Source organism: Pantherophis guttatus, chromosome 6, assembly GCF_059756535.1.
Source record: "Pantherophis guttatus breed Tessera chromosome 6, ASM5975653v1, whole genome shotgun sequence".
Classification (NCBI taxonomy): Eukaryota; Metazoa; Chordata; class Lepidosauria; order Squamata; family Colubridae; genus Pantherophis; species Pantherophis guttatus.
Genome location: NC_142068.1, coordinates 80,338,117 through 80,363,990, shown reverse-complemented (window position 1 = coordinate 80,363,990; position 25,874 = coordinate 80,338,117). Strand labels below are relative to the sequence as shown.

Below are 25,874 nucleotides of genomic sequence, written 5' to 3'. Positions count from 1 at the left end.
TATTTTGTACCACTCCAGGAAATGTTTTTCTTCTGAAGTTAATTTTAATCAGTGAAAGTGATGTATGTGGATAAAGAATTAGACCTCCACAGGGGTGGGCGTGGCCATGGTCGGCGTAGCCTAGTTGGCGTCCTGCACCACGGCGAGGTGTGTGTGCGTTTTTGCCCTCCCCGGGCTCCAGAGGCTTTCCTTGAGCCTCCAGGAGGGCAAAAACGGCCTCCCCAGGATCCAGAGGGCCTGTTTCCTGCCTTCCCAAACTTCTGGTAGGCCCATTTTTCGCCCTCCCCAAGCCTCCGCACATGCCCTGCACTTACTTGCATCCAAAACAGGCTGTGTGGGGACTCCGGGATGGGGAGGGGTGGGTGGGGCCAGCCAGGAATGGGATTTGGGGTTCTCTGAACTGCACAGAATTTTAGCTAGAGGTTCTCCCGAACCCCGGTGAACCCCCAGCAGGCCACCCCTGGACCTCCACCTTCAATTTCACCATGGTTCTAACTAGAATCACACCCCTCTTAATTCTAAAAAAAATACAATCTGCTTTCTGGAAAAAAATCCATATGTGGACACTCATGCCTAAGTCTTGACTTATTTCCCAACAGGTTTTGCTTGCCTCCTCAGCTCATTGTTATTAGTAGTCTTATTGTAATTTCTGTTACTTAGCCACATTCTTATACTCCAAGATAGCCAGCTCTACCTTCTCCCCCTTCCAAATCCCTATTATAAAAGTTAGAACCTCTTCTCTCCATTATTTGTTCTCGGGATAGGGTCAGATTTTTCTAGTGGATTTGTCTCTGCTGCCATTTCAAGTTTGTCTTTAAAAACCACTCCCTCACAAAATTAATACTTCAGGAGGACAAAGGGGATTAAGGAAAGATCCAAGATTGCAGTCTTAAGCTTTTGTTCTGGGGAAATCAACAGGCCAGTTCACAAGTCTATAGGTAATGGGTAAACTCTGCTATGTGAACAAACCTTAAGTATTGCATACTACGAGCACGGCTAACAAAAACTACAAGTCTGTAGGTAATGTGTAAACTGCTACGTGTAGAAAGTTTAAGTGTTGCATATTATGAGCATTGCTAACAAAAACTACAAGATGCTGAAAAGAACTCACTATACATAGCTGGTAATCTCTTTCTTAGGTTAGTAAAGAACAAAGATATCTCTTCATCCTTTCTAAAAGCAGAAGTTTCTGAAAACAAGCCCCAAATCAATAGTTTTTATTTCTTAATTTAGAGATAGCTGGTTTGTCATGCAATAGCTATGTCAAGAACTTTTTGGTTTGAATCTTTGGTCATTCATGAAATCACTCAGTGGCCTTTTTGCAAATTACTTTTTCTCAGATTGTCTCATTATCTGCTCTACAAGAGGGAAGGGGGAGGGCAGCATAAATTTGAAACCACTTTATTTATTTATTTATTTATTTTTATTTTATTTTTATTTATTTGTCGAGTACGTATTAGATAATATATATAAGTATAAGCATGAATTGAATACATAAAATGAATACAATTAGAGGAACATTAGGACAGGGACGGTAGGCACGCTGGTGCTCTTATGCACGCCCCTTACAGACCTCTTAGGAATGGGGTGAGGTCAACAGTAGACAGTCTAAGGTTAAAATTTTGGGGGGTTTGGGATGAAACCACAGAGTCAAGTACTGCATTCCAGGCATTGACCACTCTGTTGCTGAAGTCATATTTTCTGCAATCGAGTTTGGAGCCGTTCACTTTAAGTTTGTATCTATTATGTGCTCATCAGTGGTGGGTTTCAAATTTTTTTACTACTGGTTCTGTGGGTGTGGCTTGGGGGACGTGGCATGGCTTGGTGGGTGTGGCTTGGTGGGCATGGCAGGGGAAGGTTATGTTTGTTTGTTTATTATGTTTATTATATTTGTATACTGCCCTTCTCCCGAAGGACTCGGGGCTTCGGGAGAAGGTTACTGCAAAATCCCCATTTCCTCCTGATCCGCCGGGACTCGGGAGGCAGAGAATAGATGGGGGCGGGGCCAGTCAGAGGTGATATTTACCGGTTCTCCGAACTACTCAAAATTTCCACTACTGGTTCTCCAGAACTGGTCAGAACCTGCTGAAACCCACCTTGGGTGCTCGTGTATTGTTGTGATTGAAGCTGAAGTAGTCATTGACAGGTAGGATATTGTAGCAGATGATTTTATGAGTTACGCTTAGGTCATACCGAAGGCGGCGTAGTTCTAAGTTGTCTAAGCCCAAAATTTCAGGTCTGGTGACATAAGGTATTTTTTGTTGCGAGCGGAGGAGTGGAGGACTCTTCTTGTGAAATATTTCTGGACACATTCAATTGTATACTGTGTCTGATATAATTGAACATGTCCAGAAATATTTCACAAGAAGCGTTATATAAATATATATAATTTATATAATACATAAATATATAGTTATAAAGATTATAATGAGGTAATGCTTGTGAAGTCCTTGCAGTAGAGGAGAGCACTCAGATTTTTTTTTCCAGGGAAGAAACGGTGAATTGAAGATGGCTCTGCCCGGAACATCCGGAGCATCACTTGAACTCTGTTGACATTGACAAAATGACCATCGGTCAATTGTAAAAGGCAGCTTTATTTGGAATAGCTTTTATCCTGCAACAATACCTTTAACTGTCAGGGTAAATGTCTAACTGTCCTACCATCCTGGGCACCTGGCTCTGCAGGGGTTAACTGACCACGCATCCCATAACCCCCATAGCCACTCCTTACCTTTTAGCCCCTCCTCCTGAGTATAATAGCTCTCTCCACGAGGTACTCCAGTTGTTCCAGATGCATACCTAAAAGAGAGAGGTTCAAGGTCAGTGACCTCTAGTACCACAGGGCCTAGGACCCACCTAGGCCTGCAATAAAGGAATTTGACTGAAATACAGAATTTGTCTTTGAGTTATTGGGCTAGATCCATCACTAAACATTAACACCATCAAACAACAACATCTGCCTATCCCGGGTCCTTGCAAGAGTCAAAAAAGCCATCCTAGATTGCATTAACAGAGGGATAGAATCAAGATCACCTGAAGCATTAGTATCATTTCATAAAGTCTTAGGAAGATCACACCTGGAATACTGCATCCAGTTTTGGTCACCATAGTTTAAAAACAACGTTGAGACTCTTGAAACAGTGCAGAAAAGAGCAACAAAGATGATTAGAAGGCTGGAGGCTAAAACATGTGAAGAACATTTGCAGGAATTGGATTTGTCTAGTGAAAAGAAGGACTAGGAGTGACATGATAGCAGCCTTTCAATATTGGAGGGGCTGCCACAAAGAAAAGGAGGGGTCAACCTATTTTCCAAAGTACCAGAAGGCAAGGCAAGAAACAATGGATGGAAGAGAGAATGGATGGAGAGAAGCAACCTAGAAGTTGTGGATGCTCCATCACTGGAAGCTTTTAAGAAGACTAGACAGCCACTTATATGTGGAATGGTATAGGTACAGGGTCTCCTCAGGGGTGAAATTCAAAATTCTCCCTACCGGTTCTGTGGGCATGGCTTGGTGGGCATGGCAGAGGAAGGATATTGCAAAATCTCCATTCCCACCCCACTGGGGCCAGTCAGAGGTAGTATTTGCCAGTTCTCCGAACTACTCAAAATTTCCGCTACCGGTTCTACAGAACCTGTCAGAACCTGCTGAATTTCACCCCCGGGTCTCCTGCTTGAGCAGGAAGTTGGACTAGAAGACTTCCAAGATTTCTTCCAACTCTGTTATTTTGTATTCAAAGGACTTGATAGAGGATAAAAACGCCAAGTCCAGCGTAAACATCTGGCTGACTGTGTGATGAAAGATAATAATATACTTTCCCATTGTTTACATGCTTTTCCCTAGAAAATACAATTCTCCTGAAATACATACAGCCATCAAGGCAAACATGGTGAATTTATATGTCTATGTTTTAAAATACAGGCAATCCTTGACTTACATCCACATTGAGCCAAAATTTCTATTGCCGAGACATTTGTTAATTGAGTTTTGCCCCATTTTACGACTTTTCTTGCCCCAGTTTTTAAGTGAATCACTGCAGTTGTTAAGTTAGTAACAGGGTTGTTAAGTGAAGCTGGCTTCCCTATTGACTTTGCATGTTCGAAGGTCACAAAAGGTGACTAAATGACCCTGGGACACTGCAACCATCATAAATACGAGTCAGTTGCTGGATGCTGCGATGGTCATAAGTGTGAAAAACAGTCAAAAGTCACTTTTTCAGTGCTGTTGTAATCTCAAAGAGTCACTAAATGAACTTTTGTAAGTCAAGAATTACCTGCATAAGTGATCCACAAAAATCAAACAAATCATAATTACTGTTTTCAGTGCAGAAAACACTCGGGCCAACTGATAAGAACAGCTTTATTTTAAAGGTTTACTTTCCCAGGTTTCTGTTGTTATTAAAACTGGAAATGGAAGGCTCACATCACCTCTCAATCTGAGTTTCTAGAAAAGGTCAAAGGGTTAAAGTCTGTCTCTGCAAAAAGGCAATACAAATGTTAGCTTTTTGATTACAGAGATAGTTGTGTTTTGTCAATCCAGGGATAGGCACATACTCAAGTGTATTGTATCAGCTTCTTCCCACCTTATAAATAGAAAGTATGGGAGATCACTACTCTGAGTCAGGGTGTGCATGAGACCAAATTGTAAAAGTAAGCTGTGTGCAACAGAGCTGATTCAGATAACTCATCCATATGAGTTTAAGAGTTTAAGAGTTTATTAGATTTCTATACCGCCCTTCTCCCGAAGGACTCAGGGCGGTGTACAGCCATATTAAAACATATAGATTTATAAAATTTTGAAGCCCCAGGTCAATAGTTTAAACAGTTTTTTTTCCCTCTAGCCATCAGCTGGGACTCAGGAGGCAGCAATAGATTGGGGGTAGGGCCAAATAAAAGGTAAGAATAACGCGGTGGGTGGGTGGGTGGGGCCGCGGGGGGCCCGCGGGGGGCAGAACAGGTTCAGTGACATCATATCGTCACCGCTACCGGCTCGGGAGAACCAGGCCGAACCGGGAGGAACCCACCACTGATGTGAAGTATTAATACCACTATATAAAGCCTTAGTAAGACCACACTTAGAATATTGCATCCAGTTTTAGTCTCCATATCATAAAAAAGATGTTGAGTTTCTGGAAAGAGCGCAGAGAAGAGCAACAAAGATGATTAGGGGGCTGGAGGCTAAAACCTATGAAGAATGATTGCAGGAATTGGGTCTGTCTAGTCTAGTGAAACAAAGGACTAGTGGTGACATGATAGCAGTGTTCCAATATCTCAGGGGTTGCCACAAAGAAGAGGGAGTCAAGCTATTCTCCAAAGCACCTGAGGGCAGGACAAGAAGCAATCGGTGGAAACTAACCAAGGAGAGAAGCAACCTAGAACTAAGGAGAAATTTCCTGACAGTGAGAAAAATTAATCAGTGGAATGACTAATTAATGGGTGATCTATCATTGGAGGCTTTTAAGGAAGAGATTGGACAACAATTTGTCTGAAACGATATAGGGTTTCCTGCCTGAGCAGGGGGTTGGACTAGATTCACTAGAAGACCTCCAAGGCAGGGGTGAAATGCTCCCGGTTTGGACCGGATCGCCTGATCCGGTAGCAATGGCGGCAGGTGGTTCGGAGAACCGTAGTAAAAATCCCTGCGTTTCCCCCCCCCCATGTCCAGCTGAGCCGCACGATCATCAGAGGCTTTTTTTTTTTTACTTTTAAAAGCATTTTTTTCTACAACCTCTTCCGACGAAAAAATGCTTTTAAAAGTAAAAAAAAAAAGCCCCTGATGATTGCGCGGCTCAGCTGGGATCGTCAGAGGCTTTTCAAAGCATTTTTTTCTGCAACCCTTTGGCCGAAGAGGTGGTAAAAAAATGCTTTGAAAGTCTCTGACGATCCCAGCTGAGTTGCCTGATCGGCAGAGGCTTTTCAAAGCATTAAAAAAAATGCTTTAAAAAGTTTTTTTAAAAAAAGTTGGCCACGCCCACCCAGTCACATTACCCCACCACCACCAAGCCACGCCCACAGAACCGGTAGTAACAAATTTTACATTTCACCCCTGCTCCAAGGCCTTTCCCATCTCTGTCATTCTGCCTCACGATTCAATGCTGTAGTGTCCAGGAATATGCAAGGAGAAGTCTTTGGGAAGTGGGGGGCTCAAAATGGCAGCTACAACTGTGTGACTGAAGCCTCACCACATGTGTGATCTATGAGGATTTTCCCAATAAAAGGCAATATCTTTTCTAATACAGTCCCAACAGTATTTGCTTAGTTTCTAACAATCATTCTCGCTCTCGCTTTCTCTCTGTGTAAGCACTGTAGTGTAAATCCTTACTATTTGGCTTCAAAAGTAATGACAATGGATAAAATCATCCCAAACGCAGTGTGAGTAAAAGTCGTTGGCTTTTACACTGCATTTACAGACATCTATTTATGAAATATCCAGATAGAGGAACTTCTAGGGAACTTCTAGGGACACCAGACATAATTTCCCCAATCCATCTTCTTTCCAAATACATTTGCACCCACAATAGCATTTCTCAGTAACGGACAGTTTTAAGTTAGCTTTTTGACAAGATGGGTGCTCCATGTTCCAAGTAGACCAGTGGTGGGTTTCAAATTTTTTTACTGTAAAATCTCCATTCCCATCTCCATCTCCATTCCCATCTCACTCCAGGGGAAGGTTACTGCAAAATCCCCATTTCCTCCCAAGTCCCAATCAGCTGGGACTTGGGAGGCAGAGAATACATGGGGGTGGGGCTAGTCAGAATTTTTACTACCAGTTCTCCAAACTACTCAAAATTTCCACTACCGGTTCTCCAGAACTGGTCAGAACTTGCTGAAACCCATCTCTGAAGTACACAGGGGTGAAATTCAGGTTCTGACAGGTTCTGGAGAACTGGTAGCGGAAATTTTGAGCAGTTCGGAGAACTGGCAAATGCCACCTCTGGCTGGCCCCAGAGTGGGGTGGGAATGAAGATTTTGCAGTATCCTTCCCCTGCCATGCCCACCAAGCCACACCACGCCCACCAAGACACGGCCACAGAACCAGTAGTAAAAAAATTTGAATTCCACCACTGCAAGTACAAGGTTGGTATGCTGCAGCTGTGGACAACATTTAACCCACAACATGTGGAGGGCTACAGTTTCCCCACCCTGGCACATAAATTTGCAGCGATTGTACTCTCTCATTAAGATGGAACCAAACAAATTTCTTGATGGGTAGCCCGGAATAAGTATGCAAACTCTAGAAGACCAAGCATTATAAATCTCTGCCTGACAATAGCCTTTGCTCCTTTTTAAGGATCACTCTTTGGTTAAGTAGAGGATTCCAAGCAAAAGATGCTAGAACTTGCCTTCAGGAGGCGGAGCTATTCCTTCCATACTTTATAGCCTAAGCAAGCGCCTTGCCCTCACACATCATGAAAGATGCTGCCTTGCCACCAAACCTGAAGGAAAGTTCTTCTCCCAGTCCAGACTTAGCATCTCCACATGGGGTGCTTTCCAGTTTTATCGGAACTTTACTTTCATGATGCAAAGTGCTTTGGGCCAACTCTACCTGAGCTGTCACAAATAGAAGGAAAAAAAAAAAGAAAAACAAAGAAAGCAACTGCCACAGATGACATAAATGAAGTGGCTGATTTTTGGGAAACCGCCCCCCTCCTTTTTTGTCTTTCTTTCTCAGAATTAAAAGTAGGCAAGTTCTTTCCCACTTGTGATGCTTCCAGGGTCCCTGAAATTACAGTGTCAAAATGCATTAATATATATATATATATATATATATATATAAATTTGATTTATATGCTGCCCTTCTCCGGAGACTCAGGGCGGCTTACAATGCGTTAAGCAATAGCCTTCATCCTTTTGTATATTTATACAAAGTCAGCTTATTGCCCTCACAAACTGGGTCCTCATTTCACCTACCTTAGAAAGGATGGAAGGCTGAGTCAACCTTGAACCTTGGAGAGATTCGAACCAGCAGAAATTGCAGGCAGCTGTGTTAATGACAGGGTGCACTAAACCCCTGTACTATCAAGGCTCTTATTTTGTTCCAAGGTTGATCGGTACCTGTACCAGATGCGCCTTTCTGATGATACGTTATATGATGTGATGACTCGCTTCCAAGCAGAGATGGTGAAAGGTTTAGGAAGAGATACCAATCCAACAGCTGCAGTAAAAATGCTACCAACTTTTGTGAGGTCACTTCCTGATGGCTCAGGTAAGGCCTTTCTTTTGATCCAACAGTTACTCCCCAACATACAATCATTCAATTAGTGACCATTCAAAGGTACAATGGCAGTTACAAGTTATAATTGGTCCTTGCACTTATGACTGTTATAGCAGTATTCACCTGATATATGCACAAGCAATTGGTCTTTTAAGACAATTGTATGTCTTAATAGCAATAGCACTTAGATTTATATACTGCTTCACAGTGTTGTACATCTCTCTCTAAGCAGTTTACAAAATCAGCATATTTCCCCCAACAATCTGGGTCCTCATTTTACTGACCTCGGAAGGATGGAAGGCTAAGTCAAACTTGAGCCGGTGAGAATCGAACTGCTGGCACCTAGCAGAATTAACCTGCGATATGGCATTCTAACCACTGAGCCACCACGGCTCATGTTTTTGTAGACTTATGGCAGTGGTGGGTTGCCCCCGGTTCGGACCGGTTCTATAAAACCAGTAGTAAAAGCGGTGGGAGGCTCCGCCCACTGACCCTGACGTCATGAGTAGCGATCTGCGCATGCGTGCGATCCTGTTGCGAACCGGTAGTAAAGGTAAGTAGAACCCACCCCTGACTTATGGGTTTGTAACTAGAGGCTCTTCAAACATGGCTGCATCTAGTAGCCCCATCCAATCTCTATATTTAAAAAAACTATTGAGGCTCATGTAACATCATTTGGCAAGAAGTTATAGAGGAATTAATCATTACCCACTACTATTTCCATTACAGAAAAAGGAGAATTCCTCGCTTTGGACCTGGGTGGTTCCAAATTTAAAGTCCTACATGTTAAAGTACCTGAAGAAGGAAACCAACATGTACAAATGGAGAGTCAGTTCTATCCAACACCTAAAGAAATCATACAGGGAAGTGGAACAGATGTAAGTAGCTTATTGCTTTGAGATTTGTATCCTTTTGGGATCTGCTCTTACGGATTTTGAGGCAAGACATAAATGAACACTGCATTTTATAACACTTTCTGTTTAATCATTGCAAATTCTGGGGCTTTCAAAAGGAGTTTCTGCATTCAACTCAGTGGATGATAGGTATCTGCAAATTGACTTCTTAAATCTGTGAATTCTAGGTGGAGTAATATTCTTGAGAGCAGGAATCCCACCTTCAGATATATACAGTATATTCCTGTGGTTTTACAGATTAATTTTATCAAACCCTCCCCCTGGATAGCAGAGTCATGAAACTTCTAGGACACTGAGTGCCAAAACAGGGGCGTGTGTGTGCACATGCTGGAAACCAGAAGAGCAGCCGCCAAGTGTGCATGTGCGTGCCAGGAAGATGATCTTCCGTTTTCCGGTACACCCATGTGCACCGGACACCTGGTCTTCCAGTTTCTGGTGTACATGTGCACGCCAAGACCAGCTGGCTGTCATGCATGCATGCGCTGGAAACCAGAAGATCATCTTCCCGGCGTTTGCATGCACACCGAGCAGCTGCTCTTCCGGTTTCCAGTGCTCCCGGGCACCTGAAGACCAGCTGGCCGGTGTGCTGGAACCCGGAAGAGCAACGGGCAATGTCTCGTGTGCCCGGAGAGATGGCTCTGCGTTCCACTTCCGGCACACATGCCTATAGGTTCACCATCACAGTTCTAGAATAATGTTTCTTAGTCTCAGCCCCTTTAAGATGTATGGACATCAGCTTCCAGAATTCCCCACATCTTAAAGGGGCTGAGATTGAAAAACATTGCTTGTGGGAGGATGGTCTGATGTCAGTTAACAACCCTTTCTCTCTAGTTGGAGAGCTCAAATAAGGAAGGTACATACCAAACATAGTGTCAGATCTGCCATCTTCAGCTTGGTGCCTTGCTGGCATCTTGCCATCAAAAGCTAGGGGGAGGGGGCAAGGGGGACACACAAATGAGCAATAAACATGAATGGGGATGTGATGGGAAATAGGGAGGGGGAATGTCAGCTTGACGAAGACCAGGGAAGCACAGAACTAATTTGTTCCAGTATTCAAGGCCACACACCGTGAGAATGGAATGTGGATTGCCCCAAACATATTAGTGATTCTTAAAACACCTATGATTGGTCATGGGGGGGAGGGCTGGGATGAGGGAAAAAATTTGTAACCTTTTACGCAGGAATCATAGTTCTAGCCTGACTTTATTGTAACCAGCAACTTTTAGTAAAAGAACCTAACTTCACCCAAATGGAGTCGAGGGTTTTTCTTTCCTAAGGGATCTGACCTGGGCAGATCTGACACATAGATTTTCCACCTATATTAGCATTGCACTTCGCAGAATTCCTGATGGCTAACAATTCTGAAAGATTACAGCCCCAAATATCTGGAGGTTGATTTTCAGAATAATCATTAATTTTTATTGAAATGATAACAAACATCAGTTACACTGATGTAGGGAGATATATTTTAGCTGGATTGAAAAGTTTCAAGTTTCGCTTACATGCTTAAGAAAAAGAATTAACTACAGTATATAGATAATCGATAATATTGTTTTTGCCTCTTCTTCAGTGTGAGCTGCCTAGAATCTTTATGTGAAAGGAAATGCAAAAAGCATTTTGTATTAATCATCGTGTAGTATTATTGGCCCATTAAAATAATTTTTAGTTTATGTTCCTTTCCAGCTGTTTCAATACGTGGCCGACTGCCTTGCAGACTTTATGGAGACAAAGGACATAAAATATAAGAAATTACCTCTTGGTTTTACCTTTTCTTTTCCCTGCAGGCAGAAAAAATTGGAGGAGGTAAGTACAACCCTATGTGTTGCATTATAAGCAGAGTAAAATTATTAACTAGGATGGTTGGTAAATTATTGGTAATAAATTACTGTCCCCAAATAATTTTAAGCAGCATTTCTCAACTCTTGACAACTTGAACATGTGTGGACTTCAACTCCCAGAATTCTGCTTTAAAGTGTGCAAGCTAATGTAAGAGTATGATATATCAATTAGTTTTTCAGCCTAGTCTAGTCTGGTACCTTGCTTTTAAACAACCTGAAAATGGGCTGAAAATGAGAGGATGAGGATCTGTGCCATCCATACCCCTGCCTGAAAAGAACTGAATGGTGGTTGAGGCATTTGGTGCTGTTCCAGTCCCATGTATTTTTTCCTGATATTGGTATAGAATAGAGCCCTGATGGCGAACCTACGGCACATGTGCCACAGGGGATACGCGGAGTGCTCTTTGCGGGCACACGAGCCGTCGCCCAGCTCAGCTTCACCGCGCATGTGTGCGCATCTCCTCCTGGCCAGCTAATTTTTGGGTCTCTGGTGTGGGATGCATGCAGGAGACGTGTGTGCATGTGCGGGGGGTTGCACGTGCATGCACGGGGAAGGGAGCATGTGGGGACCCGCGTGCCCCCCGCACCAAAATGGGCCACAGACGGGTACGGCGCACCCCCCTGTGGCCCGTTTTTGGTCGCAGGAGGCTTCAGAGAGGCCTACTAGGCCCAAAATGGGCCGTGGGGGTCGCATGTGTATGCACAGAGGGGTGGGGGGAGCATTGCATTACGGGTGTGGGCACGCATGCGCACGACCCCCATGCGCTCCCTTCGCTTTTGGCACGTGACGGCAAAAAGGTTAGCCATCACTGGAATAGAGAATCTGGGCTCCTCTAGGAATCATTAAACTTTTAAGACATCAGGACTCAATTGCAATTCAAAACCAGGAAAAAGTTTGGAGTTTTCCATGGTGCTCCATTTTCTTTTTAAAAAAATTCACCATTACTTAAACATTTCAGTCAGAAGAGAGCTGGAAGGGACCTTGGAGGTCTTATAGTCCAACCAAGCAGGAGACCCTATATCTTGTCAGACAAATGGCTGTCCAGTCTCTTCTTAAAAACCTCCAGTGATGAAGCACCCACAAGGTCTGAAGGCAAGCTGTTCCACTGGTTAATTGTTCTCATTGTTAGGAAGTTTCTCCTTAGTTCCAGGTTGCTTCTCTCCTGATTAGTTTCCATCCACTGTTTCTGGTGCTTTGGAAAATACCGTATTTTTCGGAGTAGAAGATGGAGCTTAGTTTTTGGGGAGGAAAATAGGGGGGGAAAAATCTGCCTACCAGGTATTCATATGGCTAGCGTCCTTAGTTTGGTCAGCTTCAGCACATTAGTTTGCTGGTTTTTTATCCCCTGCTTGCGGATAAAAAACAGCTTCTAAGGCACAGCTGAGAGGAAGCAGCAATGAGAAAAGCAGGCAAAGCACGGGGAGATCGCTTCACTCGGCTAATGCCAAGTTAGGGCTGAAAAAAAACTTCAAAAAAGCTACATTCGGAGTATAAGATGCACTCAAATTTTCATCCTCTTTAAGGGGTGGGGGAAGGTGCATCTCATACGCCGAAAAATACAGTAAGTTGATCCCCCTCTTCTTTGGGGCAGTCTCTCAAATACTGGAATACTGATATTGTTATGGAAGAAGGAATTGAGAAGACATCCCTTTGGGCAGACAGAATCAGCTTTATTATTGCAATAAGGTTCAGACAGGTATTGCTACCTAAAGAATCTGAGCAAAGTAATGAACATGAGAGTCCAACTTTATACAGCTTCAAACAAAGGATTCTGTTAACTCAGCAATTCATATGGTCATATACATTTGTCATTTTTAATTGACATTTCCTAATTACTGTTTCATTTTATTCTTTGCCAACAGTTATAATTCTTTTTGTAGATTACTGAAGCATAGACTCAAATAATCTTCTGATGATAGACAACTTTTAACTCATGTGGATCCCCTTGACCTAACCAACCTTTAAGCTGTATGTCATTAGAATGTTCCTTTCTTCTGACAACTTAGAGGCCTCCTAGAGGTACCAAAAGGATTTTGGCTGAGTTTGTACTTTTTCCAACCGGATGCATTGCTTTTTAGAATAGAGTGAATAGAAAGTTATCCAGTGGTCATCTATCAGAGTCCGCTTCATTTACATTAATATCAAGTCACCGAAAGTCCTTTCGGTGACTTTTATGAAGTGACTTTTATCGAGTGATAAAAATTATGATTTTTATCCAGTCATTTTTGCTGAGTCACCAGTCACAAACATTAATGGATTTACATCAACGTAGTTTAATTTGTTATCATTAATAATTGCTCTTTTGGTAGGGGGTCCTTCTTTCATGGACAAAGGATTTTAAAGTCCGAGGGGTACAACAGACGGATGTGGTGAACAATCTCTGCAAAGCCCTCAGGAAGCACAAGGCAGGTTAAGCCTGATACGTTTTCTGAATAACCTGTGTTTTAGCTGCAGTATGTATATTTGTTGATATGCCTGCTGAGTAGAAGGAGAGCTGTGTTGGTCTACAGCATGGGTGGGTTCTACTTCTACTTACCTTTACTACCGGTTCGCAACACATGCACAGATCGCCGATGACGACATCCAGAGTGTCACACCAGTTTTACTACCGGTTCTTGCGAACCGGTCTGAACCGGGGGGCAACCCACCACTGGTCTACAGTGGCAAAACAACCAAGATTCTGATAGCACCAGTTCTGACTTTTATTAACAGGCACAAGCTGATGTTTTTTTTTTTTTAATAAAATGGGTGTGTTGGAAAAGATACTACCAGACTTCTGTGGATGTGCATACTGAATCTGACGCACACAAAAATTGTCCCATTCATTATTTCAAAAGTAGACAACCCGTGGCCCCTTATGTCATCCTTTCAGAGATATTTCCTTACCAGATGCCTCAATGCCTTCACACAAACACAGCTTCTGATGAAGTTCTTAAAAATTCAAGGAGATATTCAAAGATATATTTGCCTTGGAAGTAGCCCATACTGAACTGTATAGCACAATCAAACATCCGGAGTTGACCATAAGAAATGTTTTATGACATTTTGTATTATGTCACAAAATATGATAATGTTTATGTCATAAAATGGTTTATAAAATTTGCCAAATTCCAGTTCCACGGGGGTCATGAGTCCCAGATTTCAGATACATTTCTGTAAGTCAGCCTATTTGTGTACCTTGGTTCAAAATTTGTTGCCCGATGCTCTATTTCACCTCAAGTATACAGACACGAGAGTTTTAATGGTATTTAGATGGTTTTCCCTATACTTTGATTTATTTATGGACTAATTTATTTGTAATATAAGCCTGATAATTTGACTTTTTTTGCCACTGTTGAAATTCCTGACCTATGGTTATCTGGAGTTACCAGTCACCAATGTTCTGGGAATACCAATGACCCTGCAGCTCCGTCCAATAATACAACAATACTGATTGTATAAAGCAAACTTGTGTGACAGCATGAATAGATCTTACTTACTTAAAAAAAAAAAAAAATTAGAGTTGATGAAAACCATTGTATTTGTGCCATTAGGACATTGACATAGAAGTTTTGGCATTGGTTAATGACACAGTGGGAACAATGATGACTTGTGGATATGATGACCAGCGATGTGAAGTTGGTGTCATTATTGGTAAGTTTGTATTCTTTTAGTAAGAAGATGGGGTCAAACTAATTGATGTTAAGACTTATGTTCCACCACAGGTACGCCTGACACAAGTGACGTAGAGCTGGCCATGCCCACCCCGGCCCCTGAGGTCAAACCCAACCCTGATGTGGCCCTCAATAAAATTGAGTTTGTCACCCCTGCTCAAGAAAGAGTCAGAGAAGAGCAACAAAGTGGAATACGGGGCTGGAGACTAAACCGTATCATGAATGGTTAAAGGAACTTGGTATGTCTAGCCCAGGGATGGGAAACAATGGCCCTTTTATGACATATGGACTTCAACTCCCAGAATTCCTGAAACCAGCTATGCTGGTTCAGGAATTCTGGAAGTTGTAGTCCACACGTCATAAAAGGGCCATAGTTTCCTTATCTCTGGTCTAGCCTATCGAAGAGAGGATTAAGTGTAACATGATTAAGGTGACCAGATTTTAACATTGGTAAAGAGGGACATTGTGGCTTATTTTGTGGGCGTGGCTAGCTGGTCATGTGACTGGGTGGGCGTGGCTAGCTGGTCATGTGACCGGGTGGCCATGGCTATGTGTATAGGGTAAGGTGAACAGATTTTAACATTGGTAAGAGGGACACCATTGTGGGTGTGGCTTATTGTGTGGGCGTGGCTTGGAGGCCATGTGACTGGGTGGGCGTGGCTAGCTGGTCATGTGACCGGGTGGCCATGGCTATGTGTATAGGGACTAACCAGAGGGCTGGAAAGTCATTTCTGACAGGTCCTCGCACTTTTGACTGGTCCTCACACTTATGACCATCCTCATATTTATGCCCATGCAGCATTCTTAACAACCATGTCACTCATTTCACAACTGCTTCTCTTCACCATGATGACAAGATAGGGCAAAAATGTAAAATGTGAGGACAGTCATAAATTCGAGGACTGGTCAAAAGTGTGAGGACCAGTCAAAAATAACTTTTTCAGCCCTCTGAGTAGTCCATATGCATTAAAGGATACAGCAATAGAGAGGGATGAAGGAATGGAAATTAGAGGAGGAGTGAGGGTAAGAGAGGGAGGAAGAGAGGAGGAGAAGGAGAAAGGAAGAGGAAGTAGGGAGGAGAAAAAGAGGGTGGGGGGAAGAGAAAGTAAGAAGGAAAGAAAAGAGAGTGGTGGTAGGTTTGAGGAGAAAGATTGCTGTACAATAAAAAAGATGAAAGGGAAGAAAGCCAACCCCAAGCAAATATAAAGATATTAAGATAAAGAATGAATTGTTAAACTTTAAAGAATAAAAGAGAACAAATATGAATAAATAGCAATAATTAGAAACACACATACATACAATGTATTTTCTTTGAACAGAATATTTGGCTGGTTCACAAATTTAAACAGTGTTTAGTCATTTCAATTAAATTTACAATTTCTATATTTCCTTTTTGCCATATTTATTCCTCATCTATTTTTTTAAAAAAACAATATTACCCTTCATCCTCATCTCTAATCTTAATCAAATTCAATTTTTCCCTTCTATTCTATTTTATACCCCTTCCCATTGTCATCTATTTTTATATCCATCCTCACATTGGTTAATTATGTAATTATGTAATACAGTTGTTTAATACAAATTCAACATTTTAATATAAATGAATTAGTTATATAACTATCTTTTTTGTATATTAATCAATATGAACATGAATATTCCAATTATTTCCATGCAATCCAATTTCTTACAAATCAATTAATTATACTTACCAATAATAATAAACCAAATAATTTCCCCCATATATTCCTCCAAACCACAACTTAACCATTTCTGCTTTCAACACAGTATACAATTAATAATATCTCAATTATTACAATTCCCTAGTTAAAAAGAGCTTTTTTTTCTTTTGTGTTTTAAAATCTTGAACTCTCTTTTGCCCTAAATAATTTTCCATTGTTTGCACTTACCTTTTTTGGTGAGGAAAAGGAAAATAAATCTGCTGCCTAATTTTCCAACGTTGCAAGCAAACCGCAAAGCCAACAGCCTGTTTTACTTTCAATTTCGTTTTGAGCTTGGTTTGCACAAAGAGGAAAAAAAAATTGAGCAATTTAGCAAGAGCAGAGCCCTGTGCAAATCAGCTGAGAGAGGGAAGCCGAGCTAATTAACATAGGGCGGCCCTTTGAAGCCCCACGGCAAGAGTTTAAACAGGTTTTTTCCCTCTAGCCATCAGCGGGGATTCAGGAGGCAGCCGGGAACCAGGAGGCAGAATGAAAAATCGGGACTTTTTTAAAATGCCGCGGGACGCGGGACAAATTGCTCAAAAGCGGGACTGTCCCGCCAAAAGCGGGACGTCTGGTCACCTTAAACATGATAGATGTCTTTCAGTATTTGAGGGGCTGTCACAGGGGGAAGGGGGTCAATTTATTATCCAAGGCACCTGAAGGCAGGACAAGAAGCAATGAATGGAAACTTGTTAAAGAGAGATCCAAACTAAAACTAAGGAGAAATTTCCTGACAATGAGAACAATTAATCATTGGAATGGCTTTGTTGTGGAATGAAAGGACCAAGCAACATTCCTGGGTCAGCCAGAGACAGTTTTATTGCGCAAGGTTCAGAGTCAGTTTTGTACATGAAGCTTTGAACAAAGAAAGAACACTGATACAATGGTTTTATACATTTCTAAGATAAAGGATTCAGTGAGATCATACATTTTCCATATATGGTTAACATAAGATCATACATCCGATTATCCCTATATGGTTACATACATTGGATAATATGTTCATCTAATTACTTAAACCATTAATTTTAGTTTAGAAAATTATCTTAGCCACACAGCTTTTCCTTAAGTGCTCAGAGTTGCTAAGGGGAAATTTACTACTGTCCTTGGGTAAATTTATTGGATTAAGTAACTCTTTGAAACATATAGGTCATTCACAGTGAGGTCACTCAGATGTTTTCCATATGGCGGTCCTTTCGTAACATCTAGGTCTTAGAAGTTATATTACCACTTAATGGGGTTTAACTGTTTGTTAATATAATCTCCAACAAGCACTTTCCTCTCTTATAATAATGTGAATAGAGAGGTTCTCTCAGAGTTCATGTATCTAAGCACGTCTTCCCCTTATAATAATGTGAATAGAGAGGGTCCCCCAGAGCCCATATATCTGACTCTGTATGATTCCTTTCTTTTATTCACATTATTTCTTTTATCTACATTAGCTTGCCTCCAGAAGTTGTGGGTGATTCATCACAGGAGGTTTTTAAGAAGAGATTGGACAGTCGTATGGCCAGAATAGTATAAATGTCTCCGTCTCTTGTTTGAGCAAGGGGTTGGACTAGAAGACCTCCAAGGACCCTTCCAACTCTTGTTATTCTATATTCCAGAATTATAAATTTGTTTCAAGCTGTGCCTCCCCCAGCAATCTTGCTGTTGGGTAGTTCATGCATGTAGTTTTGAAAAGCATTCCAGATTGAGGTGTGGGAGTGAAACAAGCTGTTTATTCATCTCTCTGTTTCTTCCATCTTTCAAAATGTGACGGCTGAGAAGGAACAGGCACCAACGCTTGCTACATGGAAGAGATGAGCAATATTGATCTAGTAGAAGGGGATGAAGGCCGGATGTGCATTAACACTGAATGGGGAGCCTTTGGAGATGATGCATCTCTGGAAGACATCAGGACAGAGTTCGACAAGGAGATTGACTCGGGGTCTATAAATCCTGGGAAACAATTGTAAGTGGAGTTATCACTATATGAGCCGAGGTGGCGCAGGGGTTAGAGTGCAGTACTGCAGCTACTTCAGCTGACTGCTAGTTCAGCAGATCAGCGGATCAAATCTCACCGGCTCAAGGTTGACTCAGCCTTCCATCCTTCCGAGGTGGGTAAAATGAGGACTCAGATTGTTGGGGGCAATATGCTATTTAGTATACTGTCTTTGGTATAAGCTGCCCAGAGTCCTCGGAGATTGGGCGGCATAGAAATATGACAAACAAACAAACAAACAAACAAATAAATAAATATCAGGCTGTTGTAAGGTTTCCTTCTACTAAGGTAGCAAATGAGGCTAGTGTTTCTCAACCTTGATAACTTTAACATGTGTGGACTTCAACTCCCAGAATCCTCCAGCTAGCATGCTGGCTGAGGAAATTCTGGGAGTTGAAATCCATATATCTTAAAGTTGCCAAGGTGGAAAAACACTGAATTAGACGTACATTGGAGAGGAAATTACACTGAATAAGTTTATTTATTTATTTATTTGTAAAATTTATTAGCCGCCCATCTTACCACACCGTAACTCTGAGTTTAGCTCTAAGAATTGGTGTGATTAGTGGAGGTGCTACATAAGACAACTGGAGAGAGAGCTGGAGTCCAAATACCTTGGTTAAGTCCTATATTCCGAAGGCCTTTCAAAGACATCTCTACTGGCTTTGGTTCAGATAATTTCAGTGATGGAATTCAAAATTTTTTATTACCAGTTCTGTGGGCATGGCTTGGTGGGTGTGGTGTGGCTTGGTGGGTGTGGCAGGGGAAGGATACTGCAAAATCCCCATTCCCACCCTACTCCAGGGGAAGGATACTGCAAAATCCCCATTCTCACCCCACTCCTGGGGGAAGGATATTTCAAAATCCCCATTCCCACCCCACTCTGGGGCCAGCCAGAAGTGGTATTTGCCGGTTTTCCAAACTACTCAAAATTTCTGCTACCGGTTCTCCAGAACCTGTCAGAACCTGCTCAATAGCACCCCTGGATAATTTACAAATTGATGACCTAAAAAAACCTCCAGACAAACAGCTGAGAATAGTGATGTGCATAAACTAAACTAGTTTTTTCTCAGCCTTGGCAACCTTTTAAGATGTGTGGACTTCAACTCCACAAATCTTAAAGTTCTGAAGGTTGAGAAACACTGAGGTAAACTGACCACAAACTGACACATTTCAGACATTTGGCGTATTGTTTATCCAAAGTGCAAAAATACCATCCCTGAAATAATTTCAAAACATCAGGTTATGTATTTTAAAACGTATGTTTTTTGAAAAGAAAACTTTCATTGGGCGAAATGAAATTCATCATCTGTTGTGATGGGAGATTTTCACTGAAGGCCGCTTGAGCATGAAATGGGGCTTGGAGCGCCACCATTTTAACTTTTTTGACACCTCTTTACAGAGATATCTAACATTTGACTGTTCTCTGTTTCAATATAGGTTTGAGAAGATGATTAGTGGATTATATCTGGGAGAACTGGTCAGGTTTATCCTTTTAAAAATGGCAAGAAAAGGCTTGCTTTTCAGTGGGAAGTTATCCACAGCTCTCTGTACTAAGGGCAAGATAGAAACAAGACACGTGGCCGCTATGGAAAAGTAAGAGGTTTGAGTCTGGTATATTCTTTTATTCTTTGTTTCCTTAAAAGCTGAGAGCGTAACTATGTAAAATTACATTTGTTCTAAAAAAAAAACAACCTCTTGAGAGTTTTGCTCTCATGGATTAACACAGTTATTTCCCTGGAAATATTTCCTTCTGTTCTCTTGAAAGTTGACCGAATACATTGTCCAAAGTGAGTTGGCTGCTTTAAACAGCAGGTTTGGGCTTCCATCCAGTGGTGGAATTCAATTTTTTTTTACTAATGGTTCTGTGGACGTGGCTTGGTGGGCATGGCAGGGGAAGGATACTGCAAAATCTCCATTCCCACCCCATTCCAGGGGAAGGATACTGCATAATCCTCATTCCCTCCCCACTCCAGGGGAAGGATATTGCATAATCCCCATTCCCTCCCCACTCCTGGGGGAAGGATACTGCATAATCCCCATTCCCTCCCCACTCCTGGGGGAAGGATATTGCAAAATCCCCATTCTCTCCCCACTCCAGGGGAAGGATATTGCATAATCCCCATTCCTTCCCCACTCCTGGGGGAAGGATACTGCAAAATCCCCATTCCCTCCCCACTCCAGGGGAAGGATATTGCATAATCCCCATTCCCTCCTCACTCCTGGGGAAAGGATACTGCAAAATCCCCATTCCCTCCCCACTCCTGGGGGAAGGATATTGCAAAATTTCCACTCGGGGGCCAGCCAAAGGTGGTATTTGCCGGTTCTCCGAACTATTCAAAATTTCCGCTACCGGTTCTCCAGAACCTGCTGAAAGTCTCCTGCTTCAATCCTATCATTAGAGCCACTGGCAAGAGATCTTTATGCAAGAATAGCAGATAAAGTTTTTTTTAAAGGGATCAATAATTAATTAATTGACTTAATATTGGGATTTTTCCTGGCAGAAAGTAAGGGAGGCATTTGTGAGATTTTTTGGATGTGTGTGTGTGTCACGTGTTCACTTGTATATCCATGCAAAATAGGAAAGATAATACAGATAGTCCTCAATTTACAACCATTCATTTAGTGACCGTTTGAAGTTACAGTGGCACTGAAAAAAGTAACTTAGGTCTGTTTTTCAAACTTATGACCGTCCCCATAGTCACATGATCAAAATGCAGATGTTTGGCAATCGACTCATATTTATGACACTTGCAGGGTTCTGGAGTCATGTGACCCCCTTTTGCGACCTTCTGACAAGCAATAGCAATAGCACTTAGACTTATATACCGCTTCACAGTGCTTTACAGCCCTCGCTGAGCGGTTTACAGAGTCAGCCTATTGCCCCCAACAATCTGGGTCCTCATTTTACCCACCTCGGAAGGATGGAAGGCTGAGTCAACCTTGAGCCTGGTGAGATTCAAACTGCCAAATTGCAGGCAGCTGGCAGGCAGCAGAAGTAGCCTGCAGTACTGCATTCTAACCACCGCGCCACCACGGCGCATAGTGAATGGAGAGCCAGATGCACTTAAGAACTGTGTTATTAATTTAACAACGGCAGTGACTCACTTAACAATTGTAGGCAAAATTCATGTAATAACAGTCTCGGTGAGGAACAAAAATTCTGGGCTCAGTTGTGGTTGTAAAAGGAAGACTACCTGTAAAACACCGTTACTATCCTGAACGTGGCAAATAGACCCGGTTGACACTGATTTGAGAATAGCATAATTGTCTCTTCAGCTTTAGACTTCATTTTGATTCTCCAGGTCATCTCTGTGACTCTCTACAAAGATCCTTCCTTCCTTCCTTCCTTCCTTCCTTCCTTCCTTCCTTCCTTCCTTCCTTCCTTCCTTCCTTCCTTCCTTCCCTTCCCTTCCCTTCCCTTCCCTTCCCTTCCCTTCCTTCCTTCCTTCCTTCCTTCCTTCCTTCCTCCCCCCCACCCCGTGTAAAATAATCAAGGCAGCTATGAATCCATGATCAAACAACTTTCAGAAAGGGCCCTCCTGCAGCTTAATTTCTAATCCACAGACTGCATCCTCAACTTTTAAGAAGTCACTTTATCCCTTCCCGTAACTGAAATGCCATTTTCCTAATTTCTTGGCTGGGCACCAGGAATAAAGAAGGCCTGAGAAACACGAAAGAAATTCTGAGGGAACTGGGCTTGGATCCCTCCGAAGAGGACTGCATTGCTGTCCAGCACGTTTGCACAATTGTTTCGTTTCGTTCGGCCAATCTCTGCGCCACGGCCCTGGCAGCAATACTGACGCGGCTTCGTGAAAATAAGAAACTGGCGAGGCTCCGGACCACGGTTGGAATCGATGGGACCCTGTACAAGACTCATCCACAGTAAGTCGGATGTTAAGAGTATGGAGCAGGAGAGCCAGGGAGTCAGAGGATCGATTGGATGGCTGAATTGTGTGCTGCGCTTCAGTCTAATGATATGCACATGTGTTTAAAGATAGGCAGATATAGTGGTACCATTGGTGGGTTTCTATCAGTTCGCCCCGGTTCGCGCAAACCAGTAGTGGCGGCGGCAGGAGGCTCCACCCACCTGCCTGGATGTCATCACGGATGCTCTACGCATGCCCAGAAGTGCAACGCGCTCGTGCGCGCTCCCGGTTCCGAACTGGTAGCGAAGGTAAGTGGAACCCACTACTGAGTGGTACCAACCAAGATCTCCTTCAGAAGGGAGATGGCAGGAAACCATTATATAGGTGTTGTGGAGGTGAAGATGGCTGTCAAGAATCAGAAGGCAAGGAGAGACATGGTAAATGGTATTGGTATGTTTAGATCAGTCTTTTTCAAATTTGGCAATTTTAAGATGGGTGGATATCAACTCCCAGAGTGCTAGCTGGGGAATTCTGGGAGTTGAAGTCCATCCAAGTTGGACTAGATAACCTACAAGGTCCCTTCCAACTCTGTTATTCTATTCTATTCTATTCTATTCTATTCTATTCTATTCTATTCTAGTCTATTCTATTCTATTCTATTCTATTCTATTCTATTCTATTCTATTCTTCTATTCCATTCCATTCCATTCCATTCCATTCCATTCTATTATACCCTACCCTACCCTACCCTACCCTACCTTACCCTAGCCTACCCTACACTACTCTATTAACAATATTTTATTCTTTTTGCTAAGTTTCAAAAATACTGATCTAGATAGGATGATATTTTCTTTTCTTATCACATGCCACATTTTCCTCGGCTTGATCTCCTTACTTTATGCATTTTGCTTACCGTTGCATACCCCACCCCAAAAAAGTTTATTTTATATATAATCTTTTGCATTAATATACGTTGGCTAGATTGGAGACATCAAGAGAGAGACTTGAATGTTGATGCCTACACTCTCTGTCTACAAAAATAGTGTAGAGACTTGCCTATGACTATAGTCTTTGCTATCAGTTTAGGTCTAAAAAAAAGTGATGAAACTCAACCCAGTTGTGATTTAAGATGGATTGTGAAGGCTTTGGAATCAAATAGCCTAGTGGTCTGGAAATGTTCTTTGTCTCTGGTTACCAAGTAATAGATCAAAACAAGAGCAAATTTGCTCAGCTGATTAATATTTGTCTACTGAAGCAGAAAGTGGGGTTAAATGAAGCATAACTGTGATGCAGCAAAAGCACTTACTTTCAGCCAAATCCAGATTTAAATTTCTGTGGGCAGAAGCTCTGGCAGAAGTTCTTTTTCATATGGGTGGATTCCATGGTTCTTGAAAAATAGGGTATGGGGCAGTGGTAGGATTCAAAAATTTTTACTACTGGTTCTGTGGGCGTGGCTTGGTGGGTGTGGCATGGCATGACTTGGTGGGCGTGGCAGGGGAAAGATACTGTAAAATCTCCATACCCTCCCCACTCCAGGGGAAAGATACTGCAAAATCCCAGTGGTGGGTTGCCCCCAGTTCGCACTGGTTCTATAGAACCGGTAGTAAAACCGGCGGGAGGCTCCGCCCACCAACCCCGACATCATCAGAACGCTTCTGCGCATGTGCGGCCCCGTTGCGAACCGGTAGTAAAGGTAAGTAGAACCCACCCCTGCAAAATCCCCATTTCCTCCCGATTATCTGGGACTCGGGAGGCAGAGAAGAGATGGGGGTGAGGCCAGTCAGAGGTGGTATTTACTGGTTCTCTGAACTACTCAAAATTTCTGCTACCGGTTCTCCAGAATTGGTCAGAACCTGCTGAATACCACCTCTGGTATGGGGTGGCATGTGCCATGAGGGGCTGCAGGGTGGGTGGGGAGCAGAGGTGGGTTTCAGCAGGTTCTGACCAGTTCTGGAGAACTGGTAGCAGAAATTTTGAGTAGTTCGGAGAACTGGTAGTAAAAATTCTGACTGGCCCCGCCCCCATCTATTCTCTGCCTCTGGTGTCCCAGCTGATTGGGAGGAAATGGGGATTTTGCAGTAACCTTCCCCTGGAGTGGGGTGGCCACGCCCCACCAAGCCACGCCCACCAAGCCACGCCCACAGAACCGGTAGTAAAAAAAAATTGAAACCCACTTCTGGTGGGGAGGATGTCCCTTTATCTGACTTTTGGATCCTAAAAAGTTTAGGAAGCTAGAAGAATTGTTATTGGAGGGAGGGAGAAATCTAATTCTGATAGCTTTGTTGAATATGCCTTATTTATTTATTTGTTTGTTTGTTTGTTTGCTTGCTTCTTATTAAATTTATATCACCCATCTCACAATTTGAGGCAACTCTGGGCAGCTTATTAATCTTTCTTCTTGTGTAGAATTAACCACTGAGATTTCCTTCAAGTCAATATCCTGTCTAGCAAGAATGTATTTCTAAAAGGAAGCACTTCATCTGACTCACTCTCTCTCTCTGTGTCATTCTGTGCTGTCTCTGAAATTAGATTACAAATGTGATAGATTTTACAAGGTAAAACAACTGACAGTAAAAACACAAAAGTAAAAGTTTGCAGACATCTCAAATAATGTAGAATAAAATAAATACAGAATAAAATTAAATGAACAAAACGCAGTGATAATTGAGGTAAGATGCAATCAAGGCCCAAATGTCCACCTGGAAGAGCCCCCGTTTGAGTTCCTTCTGAAAAGAGTCCAGGTAGAAGTCCACTGAGCAGGGGTCTCCAACCTTGGCTTTAAGCCTGGCGGACTTCAACTCCAAGAATGCCCCAGCCAGCTTTGCTGGCTGGGGCGTTCTGGGAGTTGAAGTCCGCCAGGCTTAAAGTTTGCCAAGGTTGGAGACCCCTGCACTGGAGGACTCATCCACAGTAGAGAGGACAGCCACCAGAAAGGGTCATCACAGAGCCTTGGCCCCTATCACCTCTCTATAGAGGAGGACCACCACCAGCTTCTAGGCAGAGCAAGCTGGCTGGGCCTACACCAACAGGAGAATGTGAGCCTGCAGCTAATAAAGCCAAGCCATCTAGGGCTTTCTCAGCTGACATCAGCAGTTTAAATGATGCCCCACACAATTGGCAGCCAGTGTAGGGCCCACAGCAATGACGCCATGGGTTTTCGCTTACCAACACAGGCCAGCACATGGGCCATTGAGCTCTGAAACAACTATAGCCTTCAAGTGGACTTCTAAGGCAGACTCATGTTAAAGCATATTGCAGAAGCTGGAGTGGGTGGGGGACAAGGGTATGAGTCACTGAAGCAAAATCCCCCCCACCTCAGATGGGACTTGTTAAATCCAGACACGAACAGAGAGGCAGGACAATCGTAGTGAAGTAAAACAACTGTTTATTTCAGGCAACAGGAACAACAACAAAAATAACTACGAACTGAGGGCTGCCCGAGGCTGCAGCTCCTTTTTACCGGGAGCTGTCCAGCCTGTCAGCCACTGATGCTTATTCATTTTCCCGCAGGGGAAAATGAACCAATGAGTGATGGCTGATGTAAGACTCACTCCTACTTGCATATTCAACACCATTGGGGTGCAACCGGCGCATCGGCTAAAGCTGGGAGAGCAGCAGGTCCTGGAGGATCCCCAAATTGTGGATTTGCTCCTTCAGGGGTTGTGCTGCTGCAGAACAATG

The 25,874-nt window shown here is 42.7% G+C and overlaps 1 protein-coding gene across 1 annotated transcript in view; it reads left to right on the top strand.

The window, feature by feature from the left end:
• The window catches only part of LOC117677992 (hexokinase HKDC1-like), a 52,258-nt gene that overhangs the window by 6,962 nt on the left and 19,422 nt on the right, over nucleotides 1-25,874 (top strand). Inside the window, exons 2-9 of the mRNA XM_060682240.2 lie at nucleotides 8,042-8,204; nucleotides 8,943-9,091; nucleotides 10,811-10,930; nucleotides 13,276-13,371; nucleotides 14,500-14,599; nucleotides 18,111-18,294; nucleotides 19,765-19,920; nucleotides 21,976-22,209. Coding sequence (XP_060538223.1) covers nucleotides 8,042-8,204; nucleotides 8,943-9,091; nucleotides 10,811-10,930; nucleotides 13,276-13,371; nucleotides 14,500-14,599; nucleotides 18,111-18,294; nucleotides 19,765-19,920; nucleotides 21,976-22,209 — 1,202 coding nt within the window. The remainder of the gene's footprint in view (nucleotides 1-8,041; nucleotides 8,205-8,942; nucleotides 9,092-10,810; nucleotides 10,931-13,275; nucleotides 13,372-14,499; nucleotides 14,600-18,110; nucleotides 18,295-19,764; nucleotides 19,921-21,975; nucleotides 22,210-25,874) is intronic.